This window comes from Salminus brasiliensis, chromosome 8 (assembly GCF_030463535.1).
Source record: "Salminus brasiliensis chromosome 8, fSalBra1.hap2, whole genome shotgun sequence".
Taxonomy (NCBI): Eukaryota; Metazoa; Chordata; class Actinopteri; order Characiformes; family Bryconidae; genus Salminus; species Salminus brasiliensis.
The window spans coordinates 9,721,276-9,736,853 of record NC_132885.1 but is presented as its reverse complement, the minus strand read 5'-3'; the positions used below and the strand labels follow the sequence as shown (position 1 = coordinate 9,736,853).

Here is a 15,578-nt window from a genome sequence, read left to right as displayed (position 1 = left end):
TTTACCTATGAGCCTCATGGCCAAAGTCACAAAGCAGCACGACATTTGCTGATCCTCTAGATTTGAGACATGAATTTTCACGAATTATTTCTTTAATGCTTAATGCTGTTGGGTAAATTCTTACCTTGGCTAAGCTGGCAGTGAACAACACACACTCAAACAATTCACCCATCCGTTTCAGGAACTCATCGACATGAGGTCGTTTCAGCACATATACCTGAAACCAGGCGGAAATCAAAACTAAGAGTCAGATCATGACTGAAACCTCCATTCTCAACATTAAAACTGGCCACATTTCAAGAAAAAAAAATACAAATAAAAGTCACATCATTTACATATGGTTTTAAACACTATTTCTACATATGACAGATTGGCAAAAAAAACAAGCTGGACATTACTCTCCACCGTGATACAGCACTCCAGTCAGAGCATCCCTTTATGGGACAGGCAAACGATACACACACATTTATGATATCTCGTAAAATGGTTCAATTTACAGCCAGAATCTAGGTCAGCCAAATTAATTAATGAAGCTGGTGGGCTCATTCCTGAACCAAGTCATCCCGAATAGGCTTTCCCGACATCACAAGCCTATCCTGGATTACTTGAACCAGGCCAAAGCCGGAGTACGGAAGAAGTCCTTGGTGCCGAGTTCGCTGGACTGGGGTAGGAGCTGTCCTTTAAAGGGCCCCGGTGTCAGGCTGCCAGGGCCGTGAGTGGGGGATGAGCCCAGAGACAGATTGATGGGCAGGCAGTTCTCAGAAGCCAGCCAGGCCTGCCTTGTTTTGTCAGAGCACGGAAATAGCCCCCCGCTGCTCAGAGCCGTCAATGGTGAAGGCCATGATGCTGTCAGGTAGAACACCGGTGTGCAAAATGGTACATAAACACAGTAAAACTCAAGACTGAGGAATTCAGGCACCCCGCATGGCACACTGCCATTCAAAATAAGACTGTGTAACAGTAGCATGGGGAGCAATTAAGGGAGGTAGAGTACCACTTTATCATTGCATAGAAAATTAATTCACCGAAACCTGGTAAAGAAACAACTTGCTCACCTGGTGTACTGCCCCATCAATTTCCACTGGAATGATAAAGTCAGCATTGTTCACCGGCTGGTAGAAGCACAAAAAAAAATAAAAATAAATACAGAAATACACCACAATTAGAGCAAGAAACAAATGAAAATAAAACACACAAATGACTTCCTAAACAGGATTAAGCCCCATTTTAGATCAAACTGCAGTGTTGACTAAGAAACATGACTGTAAATACATAGAAATCTAGGCGTAAGCTTAATCTGTGCCAAAACTATGTCAAACCTGCTTTGCTCTGTAGTATTTTATTGGTGACTTATGACTTGGCAAATAGTGAGATGTACTGAGAGGTACGTTATATGGACAAATGTAATCTGCTTATGCAATGTTTTTCTGCAAAATCAAGGTTTACTCTGCTTTTGTTGGAGTAACTGCCTCTACTGTCCAGGGAAGAAGACTTTCTACAAGACTTAGATTGCATTCATTGCAACATTAGTGAGATTAGGATGTTGGATGATCATCGTCCCACTTCATCCCAAAAGTACTGGATGGAGCACCATCATTCCATAACACAGTTGCACTGCTGACTGATGCTTTAGTTGGACTAAAGGAAACAATAAATTAAATAGAGGAATTTAATAAAAAAGCCAACAATCTGTTCCCTCAATTCAATAAATTAATTAACTGAAATAAGGGAATAGTTCACTCATCGAGCGAAAAAGTTTCAGAATCCAAGGAATAGTCTCTGAATATCGTTTTGATTCCCAAGGGGCTCCATAGAGGTGCAATGTGTGTGCAGAAGAAATAGTGGCACATGACCATAAACGATGGTCAATGCAACCAGTCTCAAATGGTCAGCGCGTCATGAGTGTGCTATTGAAAAGGAATAGGACATCATGACCTACATTCATAGACTATGAAGTAACATTTAGCAGGTCAGCCTCAAACAAACAGGAAAACAAAAGAAATGGACTGAGATCAGTCTTAAAGCACAGAGTGCGACACAAATGCAGGCTTAACATGTACATGTCACTGGTCTTAGCCATCACCGCTGACACAATACTGGTGTCACTGCCAGCTCATTCCCACAAAGCACAACATTCCACTTCCGTCTGTTCTGCATTATGCCTCAGATAACCACTTGCTGATGTAATGTACTCAGCTCAGCCCAGCTGAGGAAAATACAACAAAAATCTCTTCCATAAAGAGTCAAATGCCTGGATTTCCTGCACTGAATGATCTGGGGGGAATTATTTTGGCTTTCTGTCCGTCTAACAGAGGTTGCTTGATCGGACTCATTCTAAACGTTTCTACGCAGGGTTGCTAGCCAGCGAGCAGTGTGACATTTGCAGTTGTCAGACTGACGGTTTAGCATCTATTGAATGAAGTGTGCACAGTGTTCACTTATTCCGTGACCCTGTGACCAAACTGAACTTTGGATTTGATCGTTTTTCAGTTTTAAAATAAAGCAAGATGAGACTGTAGCTACAGAAGCCACATAAATGCATAACCATCTGCACGGCGTATGCTACTCCGCACCCCGGCAAGACTGTATACCATGGAAATAGTTTAAGATGGTATAACCGTATGAATAAAAGTGGATAATCGGTCAACCCTACAGCTGTGAATTTTAATTCCAAGCCTTCTCTTTTAATGACCAGCTTTTACACACATATAGCACTGTCCCTGCATGCAGCAAGTAAACGATCCAGTGTCTGTCTGTTATTTGACCAGCACCCTACTGTGGAACTTGGTGATTTTTTTAAACTGTGCCCCCCCCCCCCGGTTCCCAAACATGTAGTGTTGCTGTGCAGGAAATAGTATGTGTATCTTGTCAAAGTCAACCGTCGGCCCGGTGCACGTTCCTAACATTGATTATTTGCTGACGGTAAGTCGTATTACTGCAGACGCCGTGGATGATTGCATAATCCTGCGAAAGTGAACGACTTCGCGTTTTAATTATGTTTGGTAAACTTTCGTATCCAATGTCTGGACATAACATCCAATGCAAGCAGATCCCCTTCTTACTTGACCATATTGCAAATGAGCCATACAGACTTGCGATCACCTGCTGACACTGATGAAGTACGGCTGGAGAAGAACATTTTTAGCTTACCTTGAATGAACTGTGCACTAGTGTTTCATCCAGATCAATCACTACGCAGATCTTTCCTGCATCTTTAGACTTTATCTGCGGCAGAAGTGGCTTGGCTGGCACCTGTGGACGGGCGTATCAGAACGGCCTGGTGAATGACCAGTTTTATGGGACAAACACATTATGCAATAAACTGATATAATAGCTTTGCTGTAAAAACTGATCTGAAGCATGAATTACAAGCATCTATCACAAAATCAGGTCAAGCTGTTAAATAACAAAACACACTGCAGTGTTTAAGCGGTGTCAGGTCGTTAGCATCATCATACAGTATAGGCAGAATACAGTAGCCTCGCTCTGCCAGTGGAAAAAATACCTAGTTTTATGAGAGAGCAAAGTAGGTTATGAAAGGGAGCGACCAAGAGGGGGCATAAGGAAGCACTCCGACTGGTTGCATTCCACAGCCAGATCGTGTGACCCTGTGCTGCTGGGGTGGGATTACAAGGCTGTGGGGGCTAGACGATTCCTGATCAAAAAGCACCAAGTGAGTAGACGGCTAATGACTGAAACAAAACACAGGGCCCAGAGGATATTTACAAGCACACAGAAGGCACAGACCAAAGTCTATTGCCAGGTTGGGAAAGGCCACAGTAGATCATATCTTTTAAAGCTTCTGACTCAAATAAGAAGCCATATGGTTTGGAATAAGAGCCTCAATGTGGGCCTGCCACCTTCCTTATTTAAGTTTGCTTCCATTAGAGGTGTTACAATTTCCAGAATTAACAATTTGATGTGATCTGATTTTTGAATTTGATAAATCTTTCAATAACGAGAGGCAGGTATTGTGCATTATGTTAAACGTCTATTGCCAGTTGAATCACAACACTTTAACCCTTTGAGAGTGTAAAAACAAGCGCAAACACACACACACACTTTCCTTAAATCCATGCATCTGCAACCGAAAATCTTACCCAACATGCTTTGAAATCCTAAATGACATCTGCTACAACGTTCTACAGCTTTTCAGTAACTACGTTCTTTAAAGCAGCACATAGAACTATACCTGCTCAACTGACGGCACACAGAATTCACAACTGCAGGACTCCGAGTATTCCTCCTCCTCATCTGATGCCTCACTGTCCTCACAGGCCTCCGCCTCTTCAGAGCTTTCGTTTTTTTGATTTGCTAACTTAAAAAATGCACTTTCCTCACCATGCTCAGTCTCATCATTTCTTGCAACTTGGCATATTAGATCTTCTAACTTTTCACTGCAATCACTTTGCACTGGGAACTCGCCTGCAGTTTCTGTTCGACCTACTGGCGCATCACAAGGCTCAGGAGGCTCTTTAGTTTCATTTGACTGCACCTCAGTTGGAGGAGCTTGAGGGTCATTCTGCACATTTTCATTCTCGTCTGCTGCCACTTCTTCAAAGCCAAATATAGAGGCCTCCTCATCTTCAGAGGTTTCTATCTCTCCGCAGCAAGGCCCGTGAGCACCTTCCTCTTCACTGATGCTTCCACAAACCTCACAGTTTTCATCGACTAGGGTCTCATCGGTTGAATCGGGCAGGTGAGCTTCTTCTTCGACTTCACCTTCATCCAGTCCTATCTCAGGAATCAGCTCTTGCATGACTTCCTCTGCTGAATATTCAGAAAGCTCACTTTCCTCAATAATTTCCTTCTCAGTGCGTGTTTCACAGGCAGCGATTTCATGTTCGTGACCTGTGCTTTGAATAGAACAGGGATCTGAGGTATCTCCCAACGAAGTCTTGCATGTGTCTTCATCCTGACTGGAAAGTCCACAAACCTCACTTGATCTATCGCAGTGCTCCAACACACCGATTTCCTCACTGGGTTCAGTGACCTCTGAGTCTTCACAGAGGGGTTCATTACCCCAGTCTTCCACAGCACACGATATGGTGTCCTCACTTAGATGATCAGGTCTACAGCTTTCACACTCACTGGCTTCTGTGTGTTCAGTGCAGGGTTCGTGGCCTTGATCACCGTCTACAGACAGTCCCGAGGACAGTGCCTCTGCATAGGTTTTACAGATGTCTTTTTCGATGGCTTCTTCACTGAAGCAAGATTCCTGGGTTTCTTCATGTGCCTCTAACACGTCTTGTACATATAGGTCACAGGGATCATCATGGCCATCACATAGCTCACATGATTCTTGACTGTGAACAGTATAGTGTTCATAAGCTTCATCTTCCTCAGAGAGATTGTGTAAGTGTTTGCCGTCATCAGACTGGAAAGTGTACATTTCAAAACTCTCTGGATCGTCAACAAAACTTTTAAAGGATTCATCGGTTTCGGTGCTGTCTTGGCTTTTGCTGTCAATGCAGTCGACATACTCTTCCTCGCTAGATTCATCCAACGACCCTGGTTTAACAACCAATTCCCCAGTTCTGCTCTCATAAGCTTCAGCCTTAATGCCAATGCCAAGTTCAAGCAGTTGAGCGGGTTCATCATAATTAAACTGCCCCTTTTCTCTCCTTTCACACACCCCACAGAGAACTCTCTGCTCACTCGAGTCATCTGACGCTTCAATTACAGGTTCAGAATCCTCATTACCGTCACTGGTGAGTAGGTCATCACTTGGCTCAGTGATTGCAACATTAAGATCTTCCTGGTCTACGGAGGCATCTTGTTGACCGTGATTGTCAAGGAACTGAGAAAGCCAACGAGCCTCGAAAGTTTCCATCGATCCAAAAAACATCATATCACACTCTGGGTGCTTTCCAGCCTTGTTTTCCTTACTTTCAACTGGAGGGTTTTCCCTGGGGAGCTCGGAGGTGTGAAATACAGAGCACTGTGTTCCAGGACTCTCGCACAATTGCAGGGACCTTTCAACAGGTTCGCTTTGTTGCTGGTTCTCAGAAGGGTCAGTGGGCTCAGAGGGATTGCATTGTTCAGGACTTTCGCATTTCTCAAAGTACCTTCCACAACTCGAGCATTGTTCTAGCGTCTTAACACAAAGAATATCATTTTCACACAGCTGGTCGTAGCTGAAAAGCTCTTGCTGAGTGGGATATTCGACAGTTTGCCCTAATGTGTGTTCATCAGAAAGCTGGCCCTGATCGGAGCTCTCATGTGAGTCAGTATAGGATTCCAGGACATTTGGAGCAGTTACCTCGCCCTCATCTGTGGTTTCTATTTGTCCAGCGGGTGGTTGCTGCTCCAGGGACCCAGAGGGCCCAGCAGGCTTTCGTTCTTTAGGGGCCTGGCACAGTTCAGAGGATTCAAAATGTGCGGCATGGCATTCAGGGGGCATGTTTTGATTGTTAAGCTCGCAGAGTTCCAAGTCTTCGCAGGACTGTGAATCCAGATCAGATTCTGTGCATTGTTCATCCAAATCCGAAACACCTTCTTCAAGACCTTCAGAAGTACTGTACAGTTCTGACGGTTCCTCAAAGATTGCTTCATTTTCATAAAGTGCATCATATTCCGCCGAAACAAGCTCTGGGACTTCGGCATCTAACTGCTCGCAAAGATCAGGCATGACTTCAGGTAAGGTACACGAATCAGAATCATCATCATGTTCAAATGTCAGAGTTTGATCACTGATTTCAGACTCCATGCTTTGTTCAAAACGCTGTCTCGTTTCTTCTAAGCAGTCAAAATCACTGCTTATTGCAAAGGACTCACTGTGCTCCACGTCGTAGTCAGAAAGACTGCTGCTCTCTGAAGAATCAAAGGTCTCTTGCTGCTCTAATGGTTCCCCATTGAATTGACCATCTTCAGGATAATGTCCATCAGGCTGATTTAATCCGGAGATGGTCTGCTGCGCTGTGAAGTCCACAGAAAGCTCTGCAGAAATCATACTGGATTCAGCTACTCCCAAAGACTGAGCGTCCTCCTTGGGATAGTCTTGCTGGGGGACTTTAGATGGGTCAAAACAAAGTTCAGCGGGCATTTTAGCTTCTATGTACTTGCCCCGAAAAAAGACAGAGGACTCCAAGTATTTAGTGATGTTGCTCTTCACAAAGGACTCGCTCTCCACAAATGACTCGCACAGCTCACAGGCCGTAAAACACTCCAGACATTCTGCAACAGGTTCGTTCTCCCTGCAAAGTCTGCAGAGCCTGGGGGGTGGACAGGGGTCCACTAGGTCTGCCTGCAGAGGGGACTCGCGGGAGTGTGTTGATTCGCTGAGCCCGCAGGCTGCCTGAGATGACAGCAGCAGCGCACACGTTGACATGACAGGAGGATCAGAGCCACACTGAGTCTTGCACTCAGCCCGCCTTCAGGAGACCTACCAATTTATTTTGGGGGCGTCAGAGACGTGACAAATAACTCCTGGAATATCAAATCACTATAAAAAGCTGAAGTAAGGCATAAATCTGAAACTGACACCCGAGAGCGTCTTGACCACCTGATCTGCTAGTAGCTGCTAACTGCCATGTTGTTTTCCAAGAATGGGGTTTGATTGAATCATGTGAGGCTTTGTATGTGTGAACATGCTAACCTATGGCTTGACATCTACTACTGCTGCCGGTCCGCTCCTAGACTGTCTTTTGTTAAATACACACCGCGGGAAGAGCAGCCTGTTTATTTAGTCCACAGATATGAGCGATGATCAGCACTGTGATATTTGTGTTATTGGCCACTGAGAATTAGTATGTAAACAGGAAAGAGCTTGCGCAAAGCGCACAAGGCTTTTGGTTTCCTCACGGACATCTCTGATCACGTGGCCCTCGATTGTGTTAACCACAGGCTGCCCCGTAGCCTCAGAGCTGCGTACAGGGAGGGGTGGGGACACTAAAGAAGGACAGAAACTTTGAATTAAAACTTCAGGTAAAATATGAGAGCAGGTCTTACTTTTGAGATGGTTCCGTTCTCTTCCACCAGGAGCGGCGCATTGTTATTGACAGGCAGCTGATCTGCTTCATCATGACACAGGCAGCAGAAGAAACTGTGGAAAAAGCCACGACTGCGGGGCTTCTTGGAGGATGACGCGACGTGCGCGGGAGTACCTGGAAACAGAGAACACCTCTGGGTCACTCCTGGACTGGCACGGTGCTGTACGCCAACTACACCAAGACCTCTGATTTCTCACAAACTTCTGACTGCTCCACCCATTAAGCGCAAAAACTATCCAATAGTTGCATATATGCAGAATATTTAGTTTTGTGTTATGACCAACCAAGGAGGCTGAAGATCAGGTGTGTTTGGTCAAGAACTTTTTTAAAATCTTGAGTTTAACTTTTAGTCAGGGTTATCGTCTTCTAAATATTCAGATTGATGTAGTTTTATTACATTTACATGTTATTAGTGTTAGTAGTTTTGGTATTTTACTGTTTATTGAGGTCCTAAAATTGACAGTTATAAACAACAGTAATTCCAACTATAACTGTATATCTTTATTCTGCGAAAAGCTTAAAAGCCTTTGTTAATCGCAAAATAAATCAAACTGTCTGACAGAAGCATACACAGCACAGTACATTTGCTTTCTTTGTGAATATTAAGCCCAAAATCGACTGAGTAATATTTGTTGAGCGCATGACTGTGTGCCGCAGTGAAATTGCCAGACAGCTGTTCTTCAGCATTTCTGTATGTGCGTATAAAAACAGCAGCCATGGATTTCAGGAAGGGTGGAGCCATGGAGAGAGGTCATTAATTGGAAACACATGTCCACCACACCCACAAGCTCCTAAACACACACAAGCCAAATCTAAATCTTTGGTCTTTTCCAGAGTAGCAGACATATAAGTCCTCAGGCTGTAGAGCGGTCTGTTTATTTCTTCCACTCATCCAGGTCACAAGAAGGACAAAGCAGACTTCCAGACAGGACGCTTGAGATGCAGACTTGATGCAGAATTACCCCAAATTAGCAGTGAAATGCACATAAACTAAACAGAAACAGTTCCAAAATAAATAATTACAAAACCCAGACAAGCTAACTTAGAATGTCAGTGCAAGTAATACACAATTTCTGGATTAGTGCCAATAATTGAATTATTTATTTATTTCTTTTCATATGTTTGCAGCCCAGTAGCTTTGCTAATTGGATTGGATGGCGTTGAGCGCTTCAGTAAACATCAGAAAACCTAGGTCTGAAGACCCTGAGACCGGAATCCACAGGTGTGCAGTCTGTAGATTAGGACTGACCAACTAGCATTCCCTTCACTCACTAAGCTACCACCTCATTCTGGTATTCAAGCAATGTGTGAGCCACAATAATCTCACTCACCTCAGCACTATTTGCTAATAAGCGGGATATTTGGAAATGAGTACAGCAGATGAACACAAGGGTTCAGGAAATAGTGAGACATTACGGGGAGTCCCTGCGATTAGTGACCTATGTTCGGCTCAGGGGGAACAGCACAGGCCTGGTACCGTGCAAGCAGGAAGAATGGTGATGAGTGCTGGTCTTTGGCAAGACAAAATCCTGTTGACTGCAACCAAGATGGACGAGGTCTTGTCAGCACGAAAGGTTAGCATGCCAGTCAGAATTAAACCACAAGGCTTTCCGGACAATAAACAAGTTAGTCCTCACAGTTGCTTCTTGCAAAACTTCGCTAGGACGCCCCAGCACTGCGAGACTGAAAGAAGGCAGTTTAACGAGGTAGTATTTTTTGTTTTAAATATAGAACAGTACGCTTTAGAGGTGTATTAAATTTATCTCCCTTATGGCATGACCTACATAATAAAAGTTGGCCTAATAACCGGACTCGACTGCAATAAAATGTTAGCCCAGAGAAGCCACCGCTTCAGCCCATGAGCATATTACACTTCAGAAACCTTCAGAAAAGTGCACGTTACCTTTAAGTGTATGCAAGTGTATCCAATTATTGTTACTTCTTGGTAACAGAAGGGGAAATTCTGCATACAAGATCTCCCACAAACCTGGTGGACTCTATCTGGCGGTAATATGGCCGGACAGTGCCAACCTGTATTCTAGCAGCTAGGTGTGGACAGTAACAGGAAAACATGAGCGAGGGAAAGGACAGGAGATAGTGAAGAAACATCACGCACCGCTCCATGTTGCCTCTTCTGATGTTACACATCACAGAGTTTTAAATAGCAACATGGCGGCAGCTGCTGACAGTAGTTAATGATGGCATTCTCTGTATATATAGAGCAGTCTGTCCAGGCCATAAACGGAGGCGCAAAACAAAACTTTGTTGTGTCCAGTGTGAAGGTGAGAGTGATTGGGCCGACCACATGTTTGACTCATGTTAACATGATCAACAAACATGGCTTACCCACAGAAACTTAAGACTGGAGCATGCCAGGCTGGACAGAGGTGTTTCAGGGCGCTTTCACACCTTAAAGTCTGGACTATGGTCCGAACCATGGTTCATGTTTTCGTTACATGGTTAAATTTTGATCCAGGTAGTTTTGGCTTCAGATTGCAGTTTAGCTAGCGCACTACATGACTTTGCATGACGTACCTGAAACCCGCCCTCATAACCTATGTGGGCAGCGTTTCCCTATACTTGACACAGATTTGTTTGTAGACGGGCACATGTCTGATGTTGATGCGTTGCAGGGGTGTTTCTAGACTACTTGTTGTACTGGGGCACACACAATTTAGACGGGTACAGCTTTATTCCTCTGCTAGCCTAATATTACTTGTTAATAATAACTATAACAATGGCAACAACAATTTTATTTATAATGTTATAAGTTATTATTATTATTCTTAGCAGTAGTAGTGATAATGTTACTATCATACATGCTTTAAAAAAAAAAAAAAAAAAACCTTTGCGGCATTAAAGCCACATGTGACCTATAGCTAGAACACCTAGTTATATTGGCTAGAACGTTAATAAAGCCTATGCTAACATAACTGATGCTACTTTAATTAATGCCTTTGCTTCAGTGCTTCAACATGTAGCTATTTTCGGTAGGTTATATGGTTCTAAGTGACTATAACCAAAACATGTAGCTATGAGCCATCATTACCTTGTCTAGACGCTGGAGCATTATGGGAAACGTTGTGCCTGTAATGAGTTTGCAAGGCGTGTCCTGGATGTGGTGCGTGCCCTGGTCCTGTGAACGTGCCTCAGTTAATTGGCTCTAATGACGCCCCTGGCATGTTGTCAATGCAGCGGGTCGCCTTTCCCAGGAAAAATTAATGAACAGATTCATTTGGTTTCACTAAACTGCTGATATTACATTACTACCAGCAGCTGCAACTTCCAGTGCAGAACTCCACACTTCAAAATACTCCTCCTCATCCTCATCTAAATGGGTTCCTGTCAGTCATTTTTATTTTTCTATTTATTTGTCATTCATCTTCTGTTTAATGGGCGACGCTCGCCTGCCTCAACTTCCTGTTTGAACCTCCCATAAAAGTTTATTCCCACTGCAAATGAAGTGAACCACGGTTCGGTCTGATCCATAACAAGACCACCTCTTTTTGTAGGACCAAACTTTTGGTGCTTTGGTCCATACCGTGGTCTAAGGAGCCTTCCACACCTGCTCTTTCAGTTCGGAGCAAATCAGGTAGGTGTGAAAGCACCTGTATAATGCCCTAGACCTGATCCTCACTCCAGTTTGACTCTTTGTTTGACTAATTAAGCAAGTCTTGCCTGAACTGTGTGTAAGAGGCTGTGATCCTCTATCCTACAGCACATCTCTGTGGTGGTCTGGATACTGATAATGAGGCTGCAGCTTTTCCCGAAAGCCATGCTGCTCCGCCCGAGCGAAGCGGGCTGCCTGCTCAGTTAAAGGTAGCTTGTGTATGGCTGTTTTGGGAGTGTCTCCACTCCTAATGAAATCCCCACAGCTAGAGGCTGTTGAATGTCTGACTTAACGACTGTGACACACGAGCCCCTTCTTACAATCTGACAACTTTCACGCCCTCCGCTGGGAGCAAGAGCGGTGGCAGGCTTGGTGACACTGCCCTGTGCATTCAAGCCAAATTCAACTGGAGCAAATTCATCAAGAGCAGCTGTAAAAGTCTTCTTACTGGGTACTCTCAAAAGGCCACATACATAAAGTAGTGCAGGTTCGCCTTATACCAATACAGGTCTGATCCGTCGAGGCATGGACTACACAAGAATTCAGAAGTCGTCCTGTGGTATGTGGCACCTTATGGTTGTCCTGTGGTATGTGGGGTTAGCAGCAGATCCTTTAAGTCCTGCAAGTTGTGAAGTAGGGCCTCTATGGATCACATCAATGGGCCTTAGGTGCCCATGACCCTGTTCCAGGTTCACCAGTTGTCCTTTCGTGGTCAACATGAAGTAGCTACTGACCACTGCATACCAGGAACACCTCACAAGACCTTCCGTTTGGAGATGCTTTGACCCAGTCGTCCATTATTTGAGCCTCAGATTACATTACACAGAGACTAGACATAATCACATGCAAATGTTTGGACTCTCCTGTTTAATGTTCTGTTGCTTTTCTAAGCAATAAACAAGTGATAAAATTCTCTACATGACACTTACATCTAATCCACGTTTTACATAAAATAGAAAATGTGCCATAAGCTTTATACAGCAATTAGTTTTTGTATTTTCCCCAAATCCATCCATGTTAAATGCATCAACTGAACAGTATTTATGTATTAAAAAGTGTACAAGTGTGTTTTCTGTAGCAGACTTGTTCTCACATGGAAAAAACATGTCATTTGCCTTGGGTGCCCAAACTTTTCGCCAGGTATTGAATGAAGGAGAGGTGAGGAAGTTGTAAAAAACAGCCGATATAAACTGATATACATAAAATCACTACTTACTATATTAATTATTCATTTTTATTGTTGTTTCTCTCATATATGTTGTATTTAGAACAAAGAAAGCTCACTGCACAGACATAACTAGTTTTTCAGGAATCAGGATTGGCTTTAATTTGGCTTTAATATGGTTTAGAATAAACTGGTTTTCATTTGTCATGATTGTTACTTCTGTAATAAAATAAAATATTAAGTATAATTTCAGTATTTCTTTAAAATATAAAATTAGTTATCATTTCTACTGGTACAACATGTACACAAACATCGCCCTGCTAAATTATTGCCAAACCATTTCAGCTCTAATGACACAAACTGTCCGTGCCAGAAAAGAAACTCAAGACAATCGGAGCACAGTCTAAAAAAGAGTGTTCTGCAACTCGGATGGAACTCAAAGTGCTAAAGAATCCCTCTGGGGGCCCCTCTAAACCCACTCGCTCGCCCCCTCTCGCGTACCCTCGCTCTGCTCTGGAATGCAGCCATATCGCTGGCCCATAACCCCGCTCTGCGCACTACCCGGCCAAACCAAAATAGGAACAGGAAGTGAAGTAAGGGCTGTGGCGGGGTGAGAGAGCGTGGGTCGCCTCCACCAGCTCACGTTTCACACAACAAGGCAGGTACACAGCAGCCTGGGAACGGCGTGCCGAGATGCAGCCACAATGCCAGGCTTGAGCGGGTGTAGTGCACGACAGGCAGCCCGCACCACCCAGCGCTGCGAGAAAGGTTGGTTAGCTTCGTTCGCTCGCATGGCTGACTGAACCAAATCCAAACATGGAGACGGCACTAAGGCTGAACTCTATGGCTTCGCCTTCCTAAAAATAACCACACAATAATACAGTGAAGAACAGGTGGCTGGATCCACTGCCCGGAGCGGCGTGGGACAATGTCTTGGCATAGTTTTCAGGAGGTCATGCTGAAGGCTTAACCTCTGTAAACAACATTCACCAGCACCACATCTTCCATGTTCAAGCACAAGTATGTGCAAGCAGCTAATCCAGTTTCTAAAGTGTCTTTCAGCACAGAAAGCAGGCCCTGAAAGTGGAGATTACACTGTTATGTAAGCCCTTGGGAGTTGTGGGTAACAGGGTGTCCAGATGTAGAGAGTCAGCGGCGGGGTTTAGCCTGGTTCGCAGTTCCGGCAGTCAGGAAAAAGAAAGGCGCGGGTTTAAGGGGCCCTCTTTGTTCAGTGTGCGTCTTTTTCCTGCGCTTATGTAACACGGAATTCCACAAGTTTTCCTTCAGCAGCCTGGAGGGCGGTTCCGGGATTAAAGCCAGAGCAGATGACGATGATTTTTTTTTTTTAACTATCACAAAAATATGCAGCTTATTCCACACACTTGCAAGATTATCACAGACTGATGACCATTTCATGATGCAACCCTCTCCCCCATAACATTAGCAAGTCATGCAGGAACTTTGCAATATATTGTTTCAGCTGAAGGGACAGATCTAGTTCACAGACACCAGACAGAATATAACACGTACTGCAGCATATTTACTAATGTACCGAGTCTTCATCAGGTCCAAAATATGAGAGGGTCTGAACTAGTCTTGCTGTATTTTGGTATAACACTATGAATCCAAGCATTCCTCAGGAGTGTCAGCAAGTACAGACAAGCAGGTATGAGACTGATTGGGTTCTGAGATAAGCCTAAGCCATGGCTGGGGACAGAGGAACGCTTAATCAGAAAAGTAAGGACAAGGTGCAAATCGAGGAACATCAAGGAACAGAACTTTCCGGATTTTGATAAAGTTGCTCAAAACAGCAGTCATTTCCTTATCAAAGCATGACGTCGTACACTATATGTCCAAATGTTTGTGGACACCCTTTCCAATGAATGTATTCAGCTACTTGAAGCTGCACCCATTGCGGACACAGATGTGCAAATGTGCACAGTCACAACTGGTATAGCCCCTGTACTGCCAAAAGAATAGGCCTCTCTAAAGCAGATAAACATCAACATATTGGCACCATGCCTAATGCCAGACATGGGCTAAAGTGGTCTAAAGCCCCCTCCAGCATTGAGCTGTGGAGCAGTGGAATGGTGTTCTCTGGAATGATGGTTGTGCTCCATCCAGTAGAGTTTGGCATCCTGACCTGAGATCCTGATCCTGAGACAGTAAGACAGGGCGGTGGATACACAAGGCTCACTGACGGGTGAGGGCCACAGAGGCTTTCTCATCTGGGTGGAACCGACAAAGGCTACTGTGGCACAAGTCTTGTTAACAGAGGAATACCTGTGTAGCTGCAGACCAGACAGCGTGCCCATGCTAACCACTGTTCGCCACCATCAAAACTGCACGCAAGGGTCTGGACTGGAATTTTTAATGCAATGCAAGATGGTCGCCTCGTCCTAGTCCTGCTTTCTTTTCCATCATTTGGATTGCAGGGTGTGTGTGAACCATTTACCTGTGTGCTAAAGGTTAACGTATCGGTGTCAGATACCACAGGACCCCTTCATAGGTCTTGTAGAGTGAGCTGTTTTGGTGGCACGCAGATGACCACGGCTCATCGGCTTATAACAAGCAACATATCTATATATATTTACATTTTTTATAAGACCATTCTGGGATGTAGTTTTTTTAAGGCAATAAACTCCTCACGTCAGGGGGCTATCACCAGTACTGTGTACACTTCTCACATAAAACTTTTCACATAAAATTCTCTCCTAATGACTGATTAACTGAATAATTGTCTTGGTGAATCGTTCTGTTTGCCAAAATATTTTGTTATAACCTGGAAGACCAAGATTACAAGCTGTTAAAC

At 44.1% G+C, this 15,578-nt stretch overlaps 1 protein-coding gene across 1 annotated transcript in view; it reads right to left on the bottom strand.

Annotated features, from left to right (window-relative positions):
• Positions 1 to 15,578, bottom strand: part of ctdsp1 (CTD (carboxy-terminal domain, RNA polymerase II, polypeptide A) small phosphatase 1) — a 28,115-nt gene that overhangs the window by 5,667 nt on the left and 6,870 nt on the right. The window contains exons 2-5 of the mRNA XM_072685544.1: positions 7,951 to 8,105; positions 3,151 to 3,252; positions 1,056 to 1,112; positions 125 to 217 (exon numbers count right to left, since the gene is read on the bottom strand). Coding sequence (XP_072541645.1) covers positions 125 to 217; positions 1,056 to 1,112; positions 3,151 to 3,252; positions 7,951 to 8,105 — 407 coding nt within the window. The remainder of the gene's footprint in view (positions 1 to 124; positions 218 to 1,055; positions 1,113 to 3,150; positions 3,253 to 7,950; positions 8,106 to 15,578) is intronic.